We start from the raw sequence: 24,026 nt of genomic DNA, 5'->3' as shown, positions 1-24,026 counted from the left end.
ACCTTTAAGGCTTTGTGGTATAAGAGAATCCCAAAGACACATGTGGTCAGTAGTATTTGATCAGGCTGAGCATAAGATGATAAGAACATTTTCAAGACTTTGTAATATTCATTATAGAACTGAGTGTATAAAAGCGTCAGGTGATGGGAATGGATTTTCTTGAAGGAGTGTCTTCATGTCTTTTAATAAACAACTGAGAAGTACTTAAAAGCAGAGACCTGGAGGAGATATTTTAAATTTTAGTTATTTATAGAATAACTCTTAGAAGGTATTCAAAGATTGGATGTAGAGATCGTACTGAACGATACTTAAAGATTTTATTTTCAATTCTGATGTTTTTGATTTTTGTGAATACTGCTATACTGCCTCTTTCAGTATATTCAGGTTATCTGACTTTGTTCGAGCAGTCATCCCAAAAGAAGCTAAAAAAGAAAATGAAAATAAGGCTGGTAGTCTGAATCCATGCTGCCTGACTACTGTATTAAAACACTGCTGAAAACAGTATTATTTTAATTAAAGGGTAAGTACTGGCCTATAATGCACTCCACTCTCCTCTATACCAGTGTCAGCAAATAGTGTTTAACTGTCGTTGTCTCAGCCCATTAGCTTCTCCATCTGGTTGTCTTACTATAGTGGCTCAATAAATGAGTCAATGTTCTTATAACCTCCAGGAAACCCAGAACAGGTCACATCTTTTGCTAGATTGACTGGAAATTGCTATCATTAGGTGGCATGTCGGTCTTCTCTCCAAGAGTTAATGGGCACAACTGCAGATTGTGTCTGGGCCTGTGGCCTGGCTGTTTTTCTCTCTGTGTAGTCCCTGGAGCAATGCAAAGATATATAAACAAGGCTTTTTCAGGTTTATTCCTCAAAATACTACATTAGCCTCAACAGTTCTAACATTATCTTAACACTGAATTGCCCTTGTCCATTAATAGAAAACCTTGACTGCCTTGGTTCTGGGATGTTATGTGACAGGTAAATGCTTAGCAGAGAGCTTTTAAGGCTTTATCATTAAGGGCTGCCACGTGCCTGTGGGTGACATCATTTGAGACCAGATCACTAATAGCCTTTAAGTTCATCTGTGGTTTTCTTCCTCATTTTCTAAATGAGCATCTATTATTTTAAATATTTGCCAATAACTGTGATTTTCCTATGGTCATTTTTCTTTTACTTTTAATATCCTCACCCTATGTGCTAACTCCATAAAAGTGGAAAAATCTAAAATCGCTTACAAACTATAAACGGTCAGACAGACACACTATAGTACCTACAAAAAATCTGGGCAAATCTGAGTTGAAATTTAAGATTAAAATGTGTATTTTGTAAGGCTTTGTATTATCATTATATAAAATACCTACCTAGCTCAGTGGTTAAAACATGCAGAGGCAAGACAAGATAAAAAGATAGTTGAGGGGGACTGAGGAAGGTGGGCACACGTGGCTGGGTAAGAAGAGACGATCAAATGCTGAAAAGTCTCCGTGGCAAAGGAGTTTGGAACGATACTTTAATTTTGGGAAATATACAAGATTAAATCAGTGCCTTGGGAAGAATGAGTGGGCAATCTAGAGGGAATAAAGCTCAGTGTTTTTTCTTCTTTGGCATTCAGGAAGCGTAGCATTACATTTGCTTGGAGCAGTGGAAGATGTAAGCTTAACAATATAATTCACCTTGAAAACAAATTATAAAAGTACTCAGTGTGGTGATTTACATGAGTATTAATCACATTCGAAATGCCAATGTACCTTTTATTTCTCAAATTGGTATTTATTTACACAAGAAACCCTTAGAATGGAAAAAAATATATAGTGTCTAAATTCTCTTCTAATTGCACCATTTTCCCCCATAATATCTCTGCCTTTACCTGTACTGATGAAAAGCTTATCACTTAACAAAACAGCAAATCTTAGTGTGGACACACCTGTTTAGGGGGGAAAAAAAACCCTTTGAAATGTTAAACAGCCACCTACTAATTCTATTTCTTAGTCTGCAACAGAACTTGCATCTATTTTAACCATATTCTGTAACATGGATGTTTTCCTGTGTTTGAATGGATATAAATATATTTTTGATGACATAGCATACTTCCTTGAATGCTTACGGACAGAGAGTAGGAAAGGGACCACATTCTAGAACAGATCAGTTTGTTTAGAACCTTCCTGATTCACGTCCTGAAACACTGAGAAAGGGAACAGTCGGCTTTGTTTTATCAAATTGTGTCGAGTAGCTTTACTTCTCAAAGGCTGCTACCTCTGGCGTGCAGGAGCCAGGAGCAGCGGGCTAATGCACTGGAACAGCATGGAATAAGCACAGGGTCAGCCAAACCCTGTAACAATGCCAGCAGGGAAAAAAATCACCTCAACTCAAGAATTCATTTGGCTGTAGCTGTAGCTGTGCTCTAGGTGGTAATTTCTGATTGCTGCACTGGAACGCTTCTTTTGAGTTTTGTTTCTTGGGTGTTTTGTTGTCCTCAACACTGAACAGGTTTGGCATGCTTCATCCTTATTGTCTCATTCGGTTTACCTGCAACTATGCCACAAAACATCTGGGGGAGGCAGGTGGGATAGAAGACCCCAGTGAGGGGCCGAATATCCCATGGACACGCACTCCCACAAGTCTGCTATGCTCTGAAGATGAGTTCAGAGGGAAAGCAGGGTCAGTGGGGACAAACGGGGGCTCTCTGCAGTGCCGTGGAGTCCTCCTGCATTTCTGTCTGTTCTTTAGTCCTCAGTCCTTCATTCCTGCTGTTGTCCAGTCATTCCTGCTCTGAAGATTTATAATTCAGCCCAACACCACCCATGGAGCAATAGAGAGAAGGCAGTGAGCAAGATTTCTCCTGGTCTCAGAGCCCCCACACTCCATTCTTCTAGGGGAGTCCATGATTTCTCATTTGTGGTCAGAAATGAACATGTATGTGGAGAAAACATGGATTTTTATACTTGTAATGATACAATGATGCATTTTACTTTTGCTATAGAACTAATGCTAATCATCATCATAATATCTGTCAATACAATCTCATATGTGACAAAGGCCATACTCAGAATTTTATATTCATTGTTCATTTATTCCACAAAACAAAACAATGATAAGAGGTATAATCACTACCCCATGTTACAAATGAAGGACCCAAAAGGAGGAAATGAACTCTGATCTCCTGATCTCAAGCAATGATTAGGAGAAGTTGAACTGTGCTTATTCAAAGGCCCTGTAATGTGTAAACTCTAAATTTGAGCTCTAAATTCTTCATAGCGATTTTCCATTTGTTAGTCTTCTCTTTTATAAAAGCATTTCATATGATCAGATTTGTATGTTTGTATTATATATAGGCATATACATGTTATAAATGTATATGATATTTACCTAGAGTAAATTGTGAAATTTTCTTCCCCCTTCATTGTTTCCTCCAATTTCTCTCTCCTCTTTGACTGTTTTGACCTTCAAATTTCACTTTAGAAGTTTTCCTTGTTTGCTGTGGATTCCTGGCTGTTTCGCTTTTAATCTAGAAAGCTCATTAAAGTGCTATAAATATGGATTGAGATAGGAGTTACTCAAAAAAAAAAAATTGTCTCTTTGGGCTGTTGAGACCTTTCTGATAGCGTTTTCCATAGGTGTTTTTTTCTGGGCCACGAACATTCCTCAGGAGGACCTTTCCAAATCCTGCCAGGAAGCTGTAGTATGGACCTGAGGAGCAGAGGGCTGGGTGTCTCACAATTTCAAGTATATCCACTTAATTCCCTCATTTCATGTACAGGTATTTGCAGCCACCTGTACTTTCTATAGTCATGCTCTTGTTTGAGGATGAGGAAGGGGCAGTTCCAATGCTGTACAGGGTTGGGAATGGTCTGTTAACCTTTTTTTAGAGGACCCATATTTATAATAGCCAACTTCCATCACCTGCTCTAATATCTTGTTTTCCTTTTAGCTTTGCTCCAGAAGGGGACCCTGATTTTAGCCCCATCTGCACTTTGACTTCCAGGGGACCTATTGTTAACAATTTCTGGAGTTCTTTTGGTGATTTTCAAGCTTTTTCCACATGGGTTCTATATGGGATAACTCACTCTTTTGTCTTAGCTTCTAAAATGTTATTCATTCCTTTCCCTTTCCTTTATGAGTTTATGACTTTAAAAAATTCCTTTACTGATATCATACGGAGATTCAGGAGAGACTCAAAGCTAATATGAGTGTTTCATCCATCATTTTTTATAAACAAATACAGAAATTCTTCATAATTCTGCAATAGTTTTTCATAAAGCCCCAATTCCATATGGACTATTAATAACATTAAGATATAATAGGCCATAATATTGTAATTAATTGTATTTTCAGCTTCAGTTGTAATACAATTATCTCCCCAACCAAATGCAGTCTTGCATGGCTCAGCAGATTAAGAAAAATATGCACTGGACTGAGAATTGGGAGGCTAATCTCTACCTGAATAACTGATAATAGCATCTCAATCTGCTGACATAGCATTCTGGGAAATGCTATGGGAAATAGCTTACATTTCCCTAAAGGGATTTTGCTCTGATGAGGATGGAACGTTTGTTTTGATGCTAGGGAAGTTTCTTCTAGTATTCAAACTGCTATTTCAACTGCCTTTCTTGTAGACACAATCTCATGGAGTGGAAGAAATTAAAGAGAATCTCATCTGGGCAGGAAGAAGATTTCATTTTAGGATTTGAGGCAGACTTATTTAGGGTCTCGAATTTCAAGGCAGCTGAACGGATGCAGGCAGAGTCCTACATGGAGAGAAAGCCTGGAGGGAAGTAAACTTTATTTCCAGGAACAGGGAAGTATTACCTATAAGACTGCAGTGGAAAGATCTGGCTTAGTGGATCCAGGTACCAGTAGGTGACATTGTTTTAGAATTCAAAATTCTCTTTTCCTTTTAGGGTGAGTGATTGACATGGCAACCCAGAAAATACAGAGGAGTAGAAAAATGAGGTTGGAATAATACATTGCCCTGTCTTTGGACTGGCACATTTCCAAAGCCAAGAATAGGCATGGTTTTAGAAAGGCATTTGATTAAAGGTCACAGCTTGAAGAATCATGAGGAACAGCCCTGGGGTACCAAGTTTTGGGACTTCTCAAAGCAAGAATATTGGAGCAGGGAGGGGTTGCCTATTCAAATTGTAGAGATCTCTGACAATAAAAGAATGAAGGCTGCTTCCTTTATACAGAGCCCACCTCAAGCCAGCACTGAAATGCCAGAAAGATGAAAGCCAAAGGGGGAAACAGAAGCTTTTAAATAAGACAGAGGAACAAAATAACGAATGATATATCCTCAGTAGAACTATTAGCAAACTAGTCTGAGATTTGAACATACAGGATTCCTGTGAACACAGAGTTCATGCCCTGAGATTTGTGTATTTATTGCTTGATTCATTGAAACATCTAAAATGTGGGGGACATGCGCTATTTCGTATTTGAGTGATTATTCATTTCTGAAGGAGCAACAATGGTCCCATTGGATATGGTCCAAACAAGACTCAGTATGGGCCCTCTCCACGGGAATTGGTGATATAAAAGGAAATACAAGTAGAGATTAATTTGGACATATATTACAAGTTTAATTTACCTGTGCAAACAAAATCTTTGCTTGATAAAGTAAAGACCAATTTGAAACATTTTCCAGTGTGTTTATTATAATATTTGGGATATCATGCCATCTAGCTCTTATTGGTTAATGAACTTTGATAATTTAGCCAAGTATTTTTTGAAATAGCAGAAAGAGGCATGATTTCTTGCCTATGAATATAATTTTGGATATTATATCTTATTACATTAATTGAAGACAGAATAGCATGGTGTTTATGAATAAGCACATATCCTGATCATTAAAACTGGGCTTGAATCCCAGCCTAGTAAAGTCAAGTGATTTAAAATATCTCTGCCTCAAGTTTCTCATCTGTAAAGTGAGATTATATTTGTATTTATCACATAGGGTTCTAGTGAAGGTTAATGGAGATAATAAACTTCAAAACATTTATGTTCATTCACATGCTAGATAATTTTCCAAAGTCTGCATGCGCAAGAATCACTTCAGGAACTTTCTTTATAAAACTTGCATGTGAACCAAGTGGTTTTCATGAGGCCTTTTTCAAAGATCCAGATTCTTGTTTTCTGTTAGTAAGTATGGTTTGAAAGGGACTTCATTAATGCCTCTTCTAGTGTAAAAAAGTAAATGGTCTAGGAGAATCTCTGTCATCTAGGGTTCCAGATTCAGCAACAAACAAAACAAAACAAATTGAAAAATAGGGTTCCCAGTTAAATCTGAGTTTCAAATAAACAACATATAAGCATAAGTATGTTCTATACAATATTTGAGATGGATTTGGGTCTACAGAAAAACATTATTTATTGTGTAGATGAAGTTCACCTGGTAATCCTATATTTTATTGAAAATCCCACCCTCAGTGTATGAAAAGAGAACATCCCAAGAAAAGGACCTGCTGTGTCCGGCTGAGTGAGTCGGCAGCCATTAACATTAGAGCAGAAGTAGTTACTGGCTTTCTCTACTCAATATTTTATGAGTCAAACATGGTTTTAATTAAAGTACACCTGGAACCCAGCATGTATTCTGGCCCTGAATCTGAGGATATTTTGTACCTTGGTGGCAGTAATAAACTCCAGCATCGTCAGCCTGCACCCTGCTGATCTTCACGGTGAAATCTGTCCCTGACCCACTGCCACTGAACCTGTCTGGGACCCCAGAGTCACAGTTGGAAACCCTATAGATCAGGCGCCGAGGAGCCTGGCCTGGCTTCTGGAGGAACCAATGCAAATACGTGTTTCCATTACTGTGCAGGAGGCTCTCACTGGACCTGCAGGAGATGGAGGCCGGCTCTCCAGGGCTGACGGGCAGGGAGAGTGGGGTCTGCATCAATGCAACATCCCCACTGGAGCCTAAAGTAGTGAGAAAAAAATCACAACATCAGGTACAAATATTGCAAGCAAATTTATAATTTTCTTTTTGCTATGTATATCAGGTCAAATCATGTTTTTGTGTGATTTTAAATCATATCCCACAAGTTCAATTTTAAAAAGAACCCAAGGTTTGCAAGGCCTAGGGAATCTTTCACAGTGTGGTACACCACTGCCCAAAGCACAGGCTCTTGCATCTTCTGGAATCCTCCTCACCCTCCCTGATCTAAGCATTGCATGCTCCAGATTGAGGACACATCATATTATCAATCATGAAGACAGAATTCACATGCAAGGTGGTGGTGTCCCCGAGCTCAGCCTCCCCACACCCCTCTCCTTCTCATCCGTCCTCGGCCCTTACCAGGGATCCAGAGCATCAGCAGCCCCAGGAGCTGAGCAGGGAACCCCATTTTGAGAAGTCTATCTGCTCAGTCCAGATAAGTCAGAGCAGGACTAGAGCTGACCTTTTATCTGAGTCCTCCCTTAGGGAAATATGTAAATCTCCTGGTGGGTGCAGCAGGGTGGAAAGAGTCAAAAAGAGAGTGGAGGAGGAGGGTCTCGTGTGAGCCAAATGAAAAATCAAGTATTCTGTGTTTGAAAGAAAACTAATAAGGAAACAGTGTTGATTTGTGTGAAGTTAGGTTCAGATTATGAAAAAATATGAATTCCCGTGTGGCAGAGACAGTGAGTGTGTCCAGGAGGTAGAGGTGTGTGTCCAGAGTAAACCCTGGGCGGGCCAAGTGGCTCTCCCACCTGGCTCTACCCCGCCTGCCCTGGAGAAGCAAGCAGCTCCTCCCTCTGCTGCTGACCCAGGGAGGCTCCCAGGTGTTTGTCTGTTGGCTGCTGCTCCCAGGCTACCGGCTATGTTAGGTGTTAGATGGTAAGTATCTCTTGCCACTGGTGGATGGGAAGAATAGTAAACAGATAAATAGCTTGTCTTTACTGTGCACTGAGGGAATAAATTCGTAATTTGTCAGAACACTCAAACTAAGTGAGCTGGACAGGAAGAAATACCTGATTTTTGGAGAAAAGCTCATAAACAGACCCTATTGCTTTTTTTAACATAAAAATAGCCTTTTGTCCTTTGGTTGCACCCAATGGCTCCTTTTTCTTCTTCTAAAGAGTTCATCAAGAAAATCTCTAAGGAGAATGCATTATATTAACAACTTGATCCTCTTCCTAAAAGGGTTTCAGAGGAAATAATAAACGTTATGTGCACCTAAAAGAAACCCTCTATGACTACTCCTGTATTTATCAAATTAAGTCTTTGTAATGTATATATAGACTATTGTTTCAAAGGATTATATTACATTTGAAAATAACCCCAATTATACAGATGGGAATTTACTTTGTTAAAAATTGTTGATTTTCTACTGTTAATATAGCAGTGTGTTTTATATTCTCCATCAATTGGTACTTCTATTATCGTGGATAAATTCCCAGGTATGGAATGATCTATTGCAAAACGTAAATACAAACAGATTCTGACGGAATGCTCTCTGTAAGTCTTGCAACATTCCTGCTGTAGCAATGAAGAGGAGTTTTCTTTCTCAGTGTAGGGGTGTCTGAAGAAAGATGGGGATTTCCGGGAACATAGGGCCAAAATAAGTATTGAAAACATTTTGCGTTATATTTCAGGGCGGTGATTAGAGCAGCTCATTGCCTACCACAGCTTGCTCACCACGTAATGATTGCTGGTAACCAGGGCCTGGAACTGCCTGGACCCCCTCGCCTTACCTGGAACCAGAGCAGCAGGAGGCTGAGGGACTGAGCTGGTTGACTGGAGAGAGAGGGGTGTGGGCTGGTTATTAAAGATTCCGAGTGTCTGGGGTTGGCTCTAAGGGACTGAGGCAGTTTGAGCTAATTAGGGCAGTCTGCGCTCCCCTCTGAAAGCTGGGATTTCTTCAGTGGTCAATCATCCTGCGTATAATTGTATGCATGATGGTTTCTTCCATAGCCCAAGAGGACCTGAAAAAAGAGATGGCTTTTGTTCCCTGGGCTCACATTGTCTTCTCCTTTCAGGATTAACAGTACAGAACATATCAAGTTATGGGTAGGAAGCTTATATGTACATATATATATATACTCATTCTTACAGAATTCTGGATTTGATTTTAGGTAATTCTGAAATTTATGAAGACAAATAGGTCAGCAAAATATATAATGTAGTTTGTTCTAAGACCACATTGACATTTTAAAATGAATATCACACTGTTGCATTTGAGATCATTGCATTCCCTTGTCTGACTCAGACATGAACTCTGAAAAAAATTTACTTTGCTCTTAGATTGTCTATATTTGGTTTTTATGATATGATGATGGAACCTGATATTCTTTGATATCTTGAGTATTCAGTGTTTCCAGAAACATGACAAGCTTATAAAACACTGGTAAGCATGGGAATCCTCTACTACATTTTCTTCAAGAACCTGTTTCTCTGAAGGTCCTGAATCCTGAGCCCTGATTTGAGGCCGTATTAGCAGTGGAAGCTCCCCCATGGCTGGGTATTTATGACCCTGGGCTGCTGCGATGTTTTAGAGGGACACCCACATATTCATGCCCCTGGGTTGCAGCTGATTGTGTGTTTGCCCCCAGGAATTGCTAGTCTGTCTCCCTGGCTGTTTTGCTGTCTCTCACATATCCTGACAGAAGTTAATGATTACAGGGGACCCTGTGGGGCCAAGAGAGGTCACTGGCTCAAGACTACATCAAGTGGACAGCCTCGGAAGGCAGATACTGTCATGTGCCATTTCTATATAATCAGTTTCTAATAGCATTTTCATTACTATTAAGTATGTGATCTCTAGTTCCTTGTTTACGAGCTATCTTTGTCAGATGTTCTTTTGTCATGGTTAGGATAAGAGTATTTAAGAAATTTGGAAGGTTTTAATGATTTTTATGTCCTGCCAACAGCATCTTCAACAATTGGTATTTTCAATACTGGACAGCTACATGTAAGTGAATGAAGCTGGATTATTGTCTAACTCCATACAGAGAAGTAAACTCGAAGTGGATCATAGACCTGAATGTAAGTCATGAAACCATAAAACTCTTAAAAGTAAACATAGGCAAAAATCTTCTGAATATAAATATGAGCAACATTTTTCCTGTACACATCTCCTTGCATAAGGGATACAAAATAAAAAATGAACAAGTGGAACTACATCAAACTAAAATGCTTCTGTACAGCAAAGGACACCATCAGCAGAAAAAAAAGGTACCCTACTGTATGGGAGAATATAGTCATGAATGATTTATCCAACAAAGGGTTAACATCCAAAATATATAAAGAACTGACACAACTCAACACAAAAAAACAAATGACCTAATTTAAAAATTTACAAAGGATCTGAACAGTCACTTCTCCAAAGAACAAATTCAGATGGCCAACAGGCACATGAAAAGATGCTCCACATTGCTGATCATCATGGAAATGTAAATTGAAACAACAAAGAAATATCACCTCACACCAGTTAGGATGGCCAGTATCCAAAAGACAAACAACCACAAATGCTGTCTAGGATGTGGAGAAAGGGGAACAGTCCCACATTGTTGGTGGAAGTGTAAACTGGTACAACAACTGTGGAAAGCAATATGGAGGTTCCTCAAAAAACTAAAAACAGACATACCATTTGACCCAGTATTTCTACTCCTAGGAATTTACCTGAAGAAAACAAGATTCATGATTTGAATATACATACACACCTGTATGTTTATCACTGCAGTATTTACAATCACCAAAATACGGAAGCAACCCGAGTCCATCAATAGATGAATGGATAAAAGAGATATGGTATATATACACAGTGGAATAATATTTAGCTATAAAAAGAAAGGAAATCCTCCCATTTTCAACAATATAGATTGAGCTAGAGAGTACTATGTTCAGTGAAATATGCCAGGTGGAGAAACACAAGTACCAAATGATTTCACTTATTTGTGGAGTATAACAATAAAAGCAAAAATGAAGGAACAAAATCGTCATGGACTGACAAACACAGAGAAGGGTCTAGTGGTTTCCAAAGTGGAGGGGTTGGATAAGGTGGGTGGTGAGGCAGATGGGGATTAAGGGGTACTATAATTTTCAGTCACAATATAGGTCACAGGGAAGGCAGTATAGCATGGAGGAGACAATTAATGACTCTATAACATGTTACTATGCTGATAGGCAATGATTGCAATAGAGGGGATGGGGACTTAACAGTTTGGGTGAATGTTGGAACTAGTGTGTTGTTTAATTGAAACCATTATAAGCGCAGATTAATGATAATTTAATAAATAAAAGAAAAGAATGCATAATTTCAGGAAAACACATCAATTGGTGTGTGACTTAGAAAGACTATTAAGAAAATTCTGCAAAGCAGATAAGGTAGTATATCTGGTCCTAGACACCAATTTTTCTTGGGGAGTAACTTGAGTCATTTTAACCCATTTCATTCACAAAATAATTGTATGCACATTAAAAATATGTATGCACATATATATAATACACATATTTACTTATGTACATATGTATTTATGTATTCAATTTTATTAAATTTGGATGTGATCATTTTAATAATTCTGTATTATGTATAAAAACTTATTCTTTACTGTTAAATATGGATAGCTCTAGTTAGATGATTCCACATATGTAGTAAATTATACTCTTTTCATTCAAACTTTTATTTTTCAAAGACATTTTTCTATGTTTTTATATTTCTTTACAAATGGATTGCTAAGTGTTGGGAAAATGGAATTTTCAAGGCCAGGACCCACACCTGATCCTAATCTATTTCCCACTGTGTACGTGCAATGAAGTCACATGAAGCCTACTACACAGGCACATGCTTCCACATGTGTCTGCAATAACCCATTGCAGCTCCAGAGGAAGCATGTTCCCAGGGGAGGTGAATAAACTATTCAAACTGGTGAAGCCAAAAGAAGTCAAGGGAAAAGTTATATGGGAGAAGCTCTTTACTGTTTACAAAATGCCTTGCGCTGTTCATCTCTCTCCTGCAGCTACTCCAGCTTGCCTGTTCCTCTCCCCACCCCTGTGTGCCCTGACCTCTCTCCCTGCTCCTCTTGGGAGAAAGTTCACAGGAGGAGCCCCAGTGACTGACAGGTGCCAGACCAATTGCACAACAGAGGGGACGAGAGAACAGCTTCTCTCCACCCCTTGTCCTTGGCGTATGTGAGCGGCTGTAGCAGTGAACACCTATTGTTATGTAACAGGACTGAGGCCAGGCCAGAGGTTCTGAACATATTGCAGTTTTTACCCACACCCATTATTGTCTGTGTTTCTATATAAAGAACTCTGCCCAGTGTGCTGCATCGTGGTGGAGAGGCCTGGCTGGCAGAGACGGAGGCTGAAGGGAATTGCAGATTTGCCAGATGCAGACATGATTCTATTGCTTGAACTGCCACCAGGATAACAAACCTTGGTGTAAACCTTTTTACCCCCAAACATTCCATTGTCATTTTTGGTCTCAGAGAATCCAGAATGAAGTTGCCCAGACCTGGGAACCCTTTCTGGCCTGGACCAACACTAGGTATTCATTTTATGCCATTGGTTTTAATAAAAACTATGCATCTCAAAGTGTGGATGTGTACATGTTGTATCAGTCAGATTTTACACAAAATTAGTTTGTAGTGCTGCAGATAAAGAAATTTCCTCTACCCTCAAGGTTCTTCTTTTTGCCTGATCTAAGAATTACATTGACATGAGACAGATTGAAAGGAGAAAAACCCAAAGTTTAATTATGTCCATATGGGGAATCAACAGACATAGTTTCCAAAGATCTGGGAAAATAAGATACATATGTCAGCCTGTACCAAGGGGAAATGGGTAGTTGTCTGAGACTTCAAAGGAAAGGGGACAAAACTCATATGAATATTAGAAAAAACAATAAATGCTTGGCAAACATAATATTTGATGGGCCCCACAGAAATAATGGCACACAGAAAGAAATTTTAAAAGGCTTTGCACATTCCTTCTTGCCATTCACCCTTAGTTTACATTAAAATATAGCTCTCTGTGATGATATCTGTCCCCTCCTGGAGCAGTTTCTCCACCTCAATTTTTTGTATGCAGCTGTGCAGGTGGGGGAAGGTCAAAGATCTTCCTCAGTCTTTTTTTGCTTTTGTTTTCAGTTCAGAATAATCTGCATGTCACAGTGGCACATCTTAGGGTGGCCTGCACTTGGTCCCTACTGTAAATAACCACTCAACAGTTCTTGGCTTATAATACTAAACATTTATTCCTATAATCAAGGATGTTCATGTTAACCGTTATGTGGATGTTCCAGTCAGGGCTCAGCTGTGTGTTTCTTCTGCAGGCAAATGAGTTTGTCTCCAGCCTATGGACTGTGGTTGATCTGGGGCCAAAACTGAAGGTGTGGTGATGGTGACTAACCAAGGCACTTCAACTCATTCAAGTTACAGGAGGCAACAGATTTTCCCCAATCCCACCAAGCAAAAGTAAGCCAAATCATCTAACAACACAATTGCATGTAATTTCAATTTATTCTTACATCTTCATAATTCATCAGGTTTTTGATGACCATTAATTCATTTAATTTTTAAGGTATTTCATCATGGTATTTACTATATTTTCCAATGTTTATAATCCCAAAAGAAATTTTAAACTTATTTTGTGTTGATTAGAAAATACATTTGAAAGTGTTTCAATATGTGACTTTAAATAGAATTTTCTTCAATGGAAATGGGGAAAAAAGCCCCTCTAGCTGACGTAAATATGCTCTAAAACAGATGATCTTGAAACTTACACAGATATGATATCTCATCAAAATGAAGACTTCATAGTCGGTGTCAGGAGGAGCCTGTGGCTTCGTGGTTCTAACAACCTCCCAGGGACGTTGACTGTGGTCTGGCGTCTGGAAGGATTTTGACCAGCAACATATTTTCATATTAAGAAAAAGAAATGCTCCATATGCATTGACTTTGTTATTTATTTTAACCAGAAAGGCTTTCAGTGTTTGTCAAACTGTTCCCATATATTTTATACAATTCCCTCCATTTCTATTTACTCATCCACCTAATAGAGTTTTCATGTTATGAAACCCAACTTGATGATGACAGTTGGGAGCACATACAGACATACTCTGGGGCCTTCCACCAGCTAGCAAACTTCTGAGAGAAATGATGCTAGTGACCATGCAGGCTGCATGCTGTCCCTCCATCATCACCATCACTTGCATGAGCACACTGCCCAGAATGCTTGTTCCTTTCTGGTTTCCCCTAGAGCTACTCAGGGAGGGACCCTGTCACAAGAGGTGCCTTCAATACCATACATCAGTACCTGCAGTAAGTTACAGGGACGGAGGTGGGGAGTGGAGACTCCCCTGTGGAGGCATTTGGCAGGAAAATAGATATGAGTGGGGTGGAGAGAGAACTGAGGCCAGTAAAGCCCACTACAAGGGACTCAGAAAGTTAACCAGTTAAAACTAGAAACCCAGAAAAGATGCAGTGTTACTTAATTAGTCAAGTTAAAGCTCAAAAGGCCAGGAGTAACTTGGCCTGTGCAGTGTTACTTAATTAGTCAAGTTAAAGCTCAAAAGGCCAGGAGTAACTTGGCCTGGAAATGTTTGAATATTCCCCAGATAAAGGGGAGTATCTCAGAATAGCCTATGTTTTTACTGTGTTAGTCATGCAGGCTCAGCTTATTTTTTAACTTTACCTATATGCTGTTTTTCTTCTTTCAGCCCTAATCAAGTAATTTGCAACCTGGGCAACTAATTTAGCAAACAGGTCCAGCCATAAACAATATAGTAAAAGGCAGGAAGGATTCCATCTTAAAGATAAGATTGCATTTTAAAATCCAGGAAGTTAACAAGTATGATTCTTAACTTACTAACAAACACACAATAACTCAGCCCACCTTGGGGGCCAGGCAGGAGATCTTGTTTGATATGCTCCTGGAACAAGAAGCAAGTATCTCAGGGAGAAATCAGAGCAGTAAATTTCTTGTGTTAATTTAAAATATTCAGGGACCACTTAATAAGCCTGTGCCCCCAGCCCTTTGTCACATTTCTGAAAAATCCTTAAAAGGGGGTACCTGCAACCTTTCAGCATGCTCCTCTCTCTGAGGTCGCACACACTTTCTATGTGCGTAACCTTAAACTTTCTCTTTTCAACCCTTCAGGGTGCTTCTCTCTCTGAGGTTGCTGCACATTTTAAGTGTGTAACTTTGACTTTCTCTCCAATATTTAGAGCATCTCTATCTCTCTGAAGTAGCCCACACACTCCCCTTTCTCTGAGTATGCACTTTCTCTCTCCAGCCTTTCACGGCACCTCTCCTCCCTGAGGTCACCTGTACTTTTTCACTCTAAGTAACTGTAAATAAAACTTTAACTCTGCTTCACTACTGTGTCTCTGCCCTTCAATTCTTTGTTGTGGTGCAACAAGACTGAGGAAAATACACAACACCCCCTAACAGAGGTGAGGGAGCCTCAGCACCTCCACCAGAGAGCCGCCACACAGGCCAGAGCCCACATGGCTAGGAGCCTCTATCTCCAAGGTAACATGCTATTTGGCTTCTGGGGAACACTAGGGAATTGCCCATTCCTACTATATGCTTCTCTTATTAGATCACCAGGCTTTGAAGAAATGCAGTGTAGACATGAATTCCCTATAGGAAGCAGTTTCTGCTTGGAATATATCATTTGCTTCTCTTCCACTGGACTTACAACACTATGTTGAAGAAAAGTGTCAAGAGTGGGCATCCTTGTCTGGTTTCTGATCTTTGAGGAAAAGCTGTGGGCTTCTCATATATTTAATTCTTTGGATGTATTTTTGAATTTAGTTTGCTAATATTTTGTTAAGGATTTTCCCATGAATGCTCTTCAGGTTATTTGCCTATAATTTTATTTTCCTGTGCTAGCATTGTCTGGTTTTGGTATCAGGATAATGTTGGTCTCAGAAAGTGAGTTTGGAAGCATCCCTTCTCTTAAGTTTTTTGGAAGTTGGACTAAAATAGGTATTAAGACTTCTTTGAATGCTTGGTAGAAGTTAGCAGTGAAGCTCATTGGTCCCAGACTTTTGATTGTTGGGATCTTTGTGATTACTGACTAGAAGAGATGCAATTTATGATGAGAAAGAGCTTGTGAAACGCAATGAACATAGACAGCTAGTTCAAACATATGGACCACCAGTGCTATCAATTTTGCTACTATTATTTTTATTACAAAACGTGGTTGTACATGGTTTGTGTGTTTCTGATCCTTTTCATCTTGTGAATACATTCCTGGAAGAGGTTTTGTCCCCTCTCAGAGTTGTAGCTAAGATAAAAAATAATTGCATTTATGCCTTAGATTGAGGATTTTTAATATTTTAAAATAAAAAAGAACATTTTTGACAACCACAGGAAAATCGTTAACTTTCCCACAGAAAATTAGAAATATACGGTGATGTTTCCAATTTCAATACTGAGTTAGGTTGGTTAAAACTACAAAATCCTTAGGCAAATTCTCAGCTGAAAGTAGCAGAAACCTCAATTTGCTCTGCATTCGATAATAAAGGTAATACAGATATTTAAGCTAATGAGAAGCCCACAGCAGAACACATAGGAAAGGTCTGATCCAGGCACTTGTTTATATCACTAGAATCTAATTTCTTCTTCACTTTGACTTCCACTGTGCTAGTTCCATGGTAAGGGAAGCTTTAGTGAGGATGCCAACAGCTCCTGTTGCTAAATGTTCTTTGTACTAGATGGGATTCATTCCTCCAACTCTATCAAAAAGTCTGAGATATTCTCCTTACGGTCAAGCTCCAGTAATAAGCATTCTTGGCAGGTCACTGTGGTCTGCTGCTGAAAGCAGTATCTACAGTGGAAAAGCCCATCTACTGTTCTGCATTACAACCATGGAAATGATTTGGAACCAGCATTCTCAGTACTAAAGAGTCTACCAATAGTAATTGAGAGCTTTGGAAGGATAAAATAGCGAGGTCCTGGAGGAGGGAACACACATGTCCTTCTTCCATCTGTGAACATCACTCCTAGTTAAGGATTAGATAAAGATAAGGACTTAGATGAGGAGTCACTATAAGTGTGAGGCATTTATAGTGGTAAATACTTGTCCCTTTTATCAAAATGGTAAATGCTTGTCCCTTTTATCAAAATGAATTCCACTTGTTAAGAAAAAAATGGAAAAGGATAAAATGGAAATGGTTCTTTTCTAGTAATGAAAATTAAAATACAATTGTGCTCTGAAAAAACTGTGACCAGATGATTTTTGTATACAGTGTCCAAGTACAGATCTGTCACTCACTTGTGCCTTGGTGGTTTCCTGCTGAAGGGATGTGATGAAAGGAACCAGCACTGTCTGGGAGCAGATGATGTGGGCACCTGACAGTTAAGGGAGATTACCATTGACTTCATTTTCCTAGAAACTCGTGTTAAACCACACTCACTCATTCTCTCTTCCTCTGATTCTGCTCATGCTGTATGCTAACGATACACTAAATCATCTGCACAACCATGACCCCATTTTTCCTGAGCAATCACATTGCTCTAGGGAAGAGACTTCAGAGGGAGTGGATTAGGAACAACTGCAGAAATGTTGTTTCTTGTCTGCTCCTCCCCAAATGATAGTTCCATGGGGTCAAGGGTTCCGATGGAGTTCACAATGCCCTATGCCTAGGAGAGTTTTCGATTCTGCTATTTGTGTAATTCTGTAGCTATATTTGATTCGGGGCAAGAAAGAAAAAACTGTTCTAGAGGTGCTTGGGGCTGAAGCTATTTCACTTTTTACACCCAGGGGGAGCTGTGCCACCTTAGGTTGGTTGGAGACAGAAGGCTTAGAGGACTTCAAATGATGTTGAAGGAACTGGTTGACCCAGAGATTAGTGACCAGGGTGGTTCCTTGCTATGCGTGGGTTCATTTTCTTATACAGTGTGTGTCTTGAAGAAAACATGAAACGTCTGGTTGGACTTGTTGAGATGCTTATGAGTTGTCCAAGAGGAACTTCAAAGACGGATTTAAACTCAAAAAAGAATCTGAGATCAAGACATAAATGTGTGCAGTATATCCTCATTCTGTCCTGGGACATGAATACGTTTCATGTACTGACACCAACTTTTTAGGTTCCAAATGTGTCCTGCATACCTCCTCACAATTACATATATTCTGTTACAGTTTGGGTTTTCAAATTTCCTCAGCTGGTTTGAAAAAAATAAATTTCATACTGAAAACATATTTAGCAATTTTTCTGGAGTGCTTGAGAATCACAGCTTTAAGTTGCCTTTGGGACTTCTGTAGGCATACCATCAGATTTCCTGGGCAATGGTATTTTTGTCTCCTTCTTCCCACTATTCTCCTTCAAAGCTCACTGAACAGGCACTGTGCAATCACACCCCCAGCTGCTTTGCATGGGCCACTGGGGGCCCAGCTGGCTGCTGAAGCCCTATTAAAGGGGCCTCCTGCCTGTGGGGCCTGAGGGTCAGACGCTTGAGCAACAGCAGGATGGTGCTCCAGCACCAGTTCCTCATCTTCCTGCTGCTCTGGGCCTCAGGTGAGATCTTAGTGGGGAAAGATTTTATATCGGAAAGAGATTTTCCCATCCAGAACAGATATAATATTTTATCTAAAACAGTCTCATTGCTTATGATAAATAAGAAAACCAATACACATAAATTTGTATGTATTAGTGATGGCATGTGTAGTCACTGCTCATTTGTGATCGCAGGCATCTCTGGGGACATCGTGATGATCCAGTCTCCAGGCTCCCTGGCTGTGTCTGTAGGAGGGAGGGTTACCATCAACTGCAAGTCCAGCCAGAGTCTTCTGCAGAGCTCCAACCAGAAGAACTACTTAGGCTGGTACCAGCAGAAACCAGGACAGGCTCCTAAACTTCTCATCTCCTGGGCATTCACCCGGGCATCTGGGGTCCCTGACAGGTTCAGTGGCAGTGGGTCTGGGACAGATTTCACTCTCACCAGCAGCAGCACACACGCTGAGGATGTGGCAGCTTATTACTGTATGCAGCATTATAGCTATCCTCCCACAGTGCTTCAGCCTCAAACACAAACCTCATCTCCAGGGCGTCCCCAGGGCCACAGGCCAGTGCATCTCTGCTGCGCCAGCTGCACCCTTCCTGCTCAGCCCTGTGTCCCCACAGCTGAATGAGATGCTGGTCTGGTGGCTCTATCTTGCAACAATAAAGATTAGCCTGTCCTGTGTCTCTTGCACAGGGAAGTCATTCTAGGAAGTCTCTATAATAACCTGTTGTGGATCCTTCTCTCCACTGTCCCAGATGTTTTGCATCACGTGAAACTGTGCTGTCTCTACAGATGAATCTACATTCTTGACACAGCAATGACTTCAACTGCATCTTGTGAAGAAGGGCTTAGTGTTCATCACTCTGATGGATCAGCTGTCCCTGCTCTGTGCCTGATGACTCTGAACTTCCCGTTTTATTCATTTCTCTGTCCCACATTCTCATGCTCATTTCTTGGCCTTGGGAGCTTCCCAGGGTGCAATGATCAGTCCCTTATTGTCAAGTGCTTCCCCATCAGACCTTAGCCTGCTTCTCTAACTCATGTGTCCCCAGCATGCTAAGCGTTTTCTATTCTGAGTCTCCACATTTTCACCTGATAGTTTCTGTTTCTGAACTAGCTTCTTTACTCCATTCTATTCTTCTTGGTCCTTCTTATTCTAAAAATAACATTCTCATACTCCATTTCCTCCTTGTGCTGTTTTTACAATTATAGATCCCGGTGCTCTATATCCTTGACAGCACGGCAGCCGTAGCTGTGAACTCTATATGTGTGCCACCATCTCTGTGACCTTGATGTATGAATCATTGATAACCTGACTTTGAAAAATTAAATTTAAGCCATAGTTTTTAAAATCTTATGTTACCTGACCTCACTCTCCTGTTAGATACCATTATTCATATGTCATACCACCTGTGGGTAGTGTTCTAGACGATCAATAAGTGTTAGAACATTTAGCAGGCTGCACTGTGACTCTTGTGTTTATGGGGACATGGTGAGTAAGTGGTCTTCAAATGCTGGCTTAATGACCAGTCTTCAGGCAATAGAAGAATAATTTAGGGGTGCTGTTAAGATGCAGGATCCCATATGTCATGTCTAAAAATGATGCTCTTTAAGAACAATTTACATCTGGAAAAAACATTTTTTGCACAATACTCTCAGGATTGCACTGTTTATTCAAGCTTGAGTAACAGTAGTTACTAAAAAAGTAATGCTGTTTGAAAGAAGATAGGTGGACATTCAAATAGAATTCTAGATTTTACGGGTGCTAAGAAAAATTCCAAGCTATAATCTGTGCCTCAGATTACTTGTATGTAAAAGAGTATATAAGACCCCATTTACGAAATGATGAAGATCATTAAATGTGATTTTGTATGACTATAGTTTTCAAAATGTCTGTGCCACATAGTACATCATTACCAAAAGTGAATTTCTTTTCTGTGTTTAATAATATTCTATATTTGCAACTCTTTTCTTGGCTTATGACATAACTTATCCCATTATCTTCTTTTACCTTTCTGATACTCTTTTTTTTCTTCATTAAATTATGGATATGAGGGCATACATGACTTCAAAGAGAGAGGGGGTGATAGGTGCCATGGTTTAATGGCATGATACTCAGATCTGAGCATCCTTAGGGGTAAAGGATGAGAATGGTCTGGGAGGGGCCACGGGCAGCAAGGAAGCACACTTATTGGCACTGTGTAGTCAGTGGTCTTAGGATGCGCGAGAGGAAACGACCCCATGAGAGGGCGGCAGGGGAATGAGCTTCCTCAGGGAGAGCCAGGTTGTGGAGGTGAGGAGAAATTTCAGAGAAAGGGTTGATCTCTTCAGGGCTGAGGTAACCAATATCCCTCAACTTCTCATCATATGCAGTTATTCAAATTTAAGTTTAAATTGATTAAACTTTATGTTTTAAAAACATGAGTCCTCAGGTATGCTGGGCACATGTCAAATGCTCCATTGCCACAGGGAGCTGGGCTCCAACAGCTGCGATGTTGCTCAGCACACACCGAGAGTACGTCTATCCCTGCATACATTCTACTGGGCAGTGCTGTTCCTGGGATGGTGTGACAGCAAAGGAGAGATTTCATAGATGTGTCAAATATAAGTGGTGGAGGTTCAGGGATGGGAGAAAGATGGGGACGTAGGAACTTTATTTTAATAATTGATTTTTAAAAATATACATTCTTTATCTGTCAAGGCACGAATGTCACAATTCTTTCTTGAACAGCAACTTGTTTGATGAGCTTCTCCTATGCAAGGCACAATTCTTGGTTTTTCTATGGTGCACAGAAATGTGATGCTCCAAACCATGTCTGTGCTGAGAGTTCTGGCAGTGCAGAAAGATAACTCAAAAAAGCAAGTTTTCTTTCATATTTTATTCCTGGGACAAAGGCTGACATGTGGACACAAAGGCTCTCATCACGGTTCAAAGCTACAGAGCTGCAAATGCTCAGTGCAGGTGACAGAGCACATCAGCGGAACCAGACATCCAGGTGTGTCTGAGCAGCAGTGAGGAGGGCAGTTGGGAGGGAAAGTTGGTCTGCTTGGACTGGCCCATGCCTGCACATGGACTAGACCTGTATCCTGGAGTTCAGGGTGATTTCTCTTAAAAGCTGTGCCAAACATTTTTAATAGACACCTGCATCATGAGCATTGGACTCCATCTCCACTGTTTGTTTAGGGTGTGCTGGGCCTCCTGGCTAACACGCCACTACTTTTTGCATCTCCCCCAACACAACCACTTGGTCTCTGCCAGATCACTTCTTAGGCAAGAATAAGTTTTCAGAAGCTCTCTTCTCCTCAGTCGCGTGAATGCTTCAGATGACCACAGATCTCCTTACACACGAATGTTAATACACTTTTAATGACTGCAAACAAAAACCACTCTCACTGCTCTACTCTTCCATGAAACCTGCAGTGGGTCAGGGTTCAACAAAGGAAGCCAGGCAGGAGTCCCATCCACTCTGTGAGTTTCCCTGGGAGGCAGAGCTGGGCTTCTTCCTGCTTTCATATCATCAGCACACAATCTCATTACCATCTGCAGCTTTGTCAGTCATAAGCGAAAGAGCAGAAAAATTGTCCAGTAGGTGATGTCTCCTATATTCCCTTCCCATTCCCATTTCCTGACACCTGTCCAGAGTATTAAAATTATTACATTCTGAAGAAAAAAAAGAAGTCTCATATACTTCTGTGTCCCTCCATGTTATATAGCTAATTCTGTGCCTTCTATCTTCCAGCTTATATTTTTTATTTTTAAAACCCAACTTTTGGAATTTTTAAACTCACTTTAACTCTCAGGAAAATGTTATTGAGGAAAGTCAAAGACCGTTTCCATTTGCATCTTTTGTGTCTTGTGAAGGTACAAAAACCAAGGCTTTACTAATTCTTCTGTGCCACTAGCCCTGAGGTGAGCCTGTGTACAATAAGAACCCAGACCAGCTTCATGGGGAGAGGGGATAAGTACTGAAAAAGAAGAGTAGTAAGTAGGAAACCTGGGAAAATACCTGTTTCAGACCCTGACCAACAACTACCCCTAAAGATGCCCTGGGACCTGCCTGAGCCCAGCAGCTGTGCAGCCTGGGGTCCCAGGAATCTCCCTGTTCTCTGGTGGTTAAGGAGACTGACAGACATGGTGAGTGTAGGCAAACCAGGAGGGTCAGGATGTGCTTTCACACGAGGTGATGAACTCCCCCTCTCAGCAAGTGTCGTGCTCAGAGCACAGGTGGACCCACGCCTCCTGGGGCTTCTGCCATGCAGCTGCTGGGCCATCACATGTGGTGTCAGACGTGTAGCCACGGCCTTTATGGTCCAGGGCCCTCAGCTGCCACCTCTCCCCCTGATTCCCCAACATCCTCCTCTTAAGCAAACTCAGAGAATTGGCCATGCCTGCTCCCCAGATTAAACAATGTATTTGGGCAGCTGGGCCACCCGGGCAGGGAGGTTTGTGTTCAGGGCTGTATCACTGTGGGAGGATATTTTGTACCTTGGTGGCAGTAATAAACTCCAGCATCGTCAGCCTGCACCCTGCTGATCTTCACGGTGAAATCTGTCCCTGACCCACTGCCACTGAACCTGTCTGGGACCCCAGAGTCACGGTTGGAAACCTTATAGATCAGGAGCCGAGGAGCCTGGCCTGGCTTCTGGAGGTACCAGTGCAAATAGGTGTTTCCATTATTGTGTACGAGGCTCGCACTGGACCTGCAGGAGATGGAGGCCGGCTCTCCAGGGCTGACGGGCAGGGAAAGCGGGGTCTGCATCAACAAGATATCCCCACTGGATCCTAAAGTGTAGAAAGAAAATCACAAAATGAGGTACAAATATTGTAACGAATTTATATAATTTTCTTTTTGCTATATATTTCATGTCAAATCACATTTTTGTGTGATTTTGAATCATACTCCAAAACTATCAGATTTCAAGAGTACCAAAGATTTGCAAGGCCTCGGGATCTTTCACAGTGTACTACACCACTGCCCAAAGCACAGGCTCTTGTTCCTTATGGAATCTTCCTCACCCTCTCAGATCTATGCGTTGCATACCCAAACTGGAGGACACGCCATATTATCTACCACATAGAAGGCAGTGGCGCCTTTAAGCTGAGCCTCTCCACCTGCCTGTCTTTCTTATCCACCCTCTGCCCTTACCAGGGATCCAGAGCATCAGCAGCCCCAGGAGCTGAGCAGGGAACCCCATGTTGAGAAGTCTGTCTGGTGGTTCCTGATAAGTGGGAGCAGGACTAGATCTGGCCTTTTATCTCTGGCCTCCCTTAGGGAAACATGCAAATCTCCTGGTGGGTGCAGCAGGGTGGAAAGAGTCAAAAGGAGACCAGAGGTGGAGCATTTCACATGAGCAAAACAAAATAAAATGTATTCTGTGTTTGAAGGAAAACTAGTAAGGATACAAATGATGACTTTTGTGTTGAAGTAGGGTCAGATTATGAAAATATGAATTCCACTGTGGCAGATATAGTTTGTGAGTTCCTCTTATTCTTAAGAAATTGTCATTTGATGATCTATCAGAGACCCTGAGGATGTAGAGGTGTGTGTCCAGAGTAAACCCTGGGCGGGCCAAGTGGCTCTCCCGCCTGGCTCTACCCCGC

The 24,026-nt window shown here is 40.8% G+C and overlaps 3 gene segments (V, D, J or C); 1 reads left to right on the top strand and 2 right to left on the bottom strand.

Moving 5' to 3' along the window:
- Positions 1 to 357: 357 nt before the first annotated feature.
- Positions 358 to 7,337, bottom strand: LOC130682677 (immunoglobulin kappa variable 2-30-like). The segment is given in 4 exon segments: positions 358 to 422; positions 1,865 to 1,921; positions 6,613 to 6,909; positions 7,289 to 7,337. Coding segments are annotated over 4 exon segments (468 nt in total).
- An 11,052-nt stretch (positions 7,338 to 18,389) lies between these two features.
- LOC130682562 (immunoglobulin kappa variable 4-1-like) lies at positions 18,390 to 19,428 on the top strand. The segment is given in 2 exon segments: positions 18,390 to 18,438; positions 18,613 to 19,428. Coding segments are annotated over 2 exon segments (489 nt in total).
- A 3,321-nt stretch (positions 19,429 to 22,749) lies between these two features.
- LOC130682563 (immunoglobulin kappa variable 2-30-like) lies at positions 22,750 to 23,659 on the bottom strand. The segment is given in 2 exon segments: positions 22,750 to 23,207; positions 23,572 to 23,659. Coding segments are annotated over 2 exon segments (381 nt in total).
- Between the last annotated feature and the right edge of the window lie 367 nt (positions 23,660 to 24,026).

This window comes from Manis pentadactyla, chromosome 2 (assembly GCF_030020395.1).
Source record: "Manis pentadactyla isolate mManPen7 chromosome 2, mManPen7.hap1, whole genome shotgun sequence".
NCBI lineage: Eukaryota > Metazoa > Chordata > Mammalia > Pholidota > Manidae > Manis > Manis pentadactyla.
The sequence above is the reverse complement of the archived record's forward strand: the minus strand, read 5'-3'. Positions and strand labels throughout refer to the sequence as shown.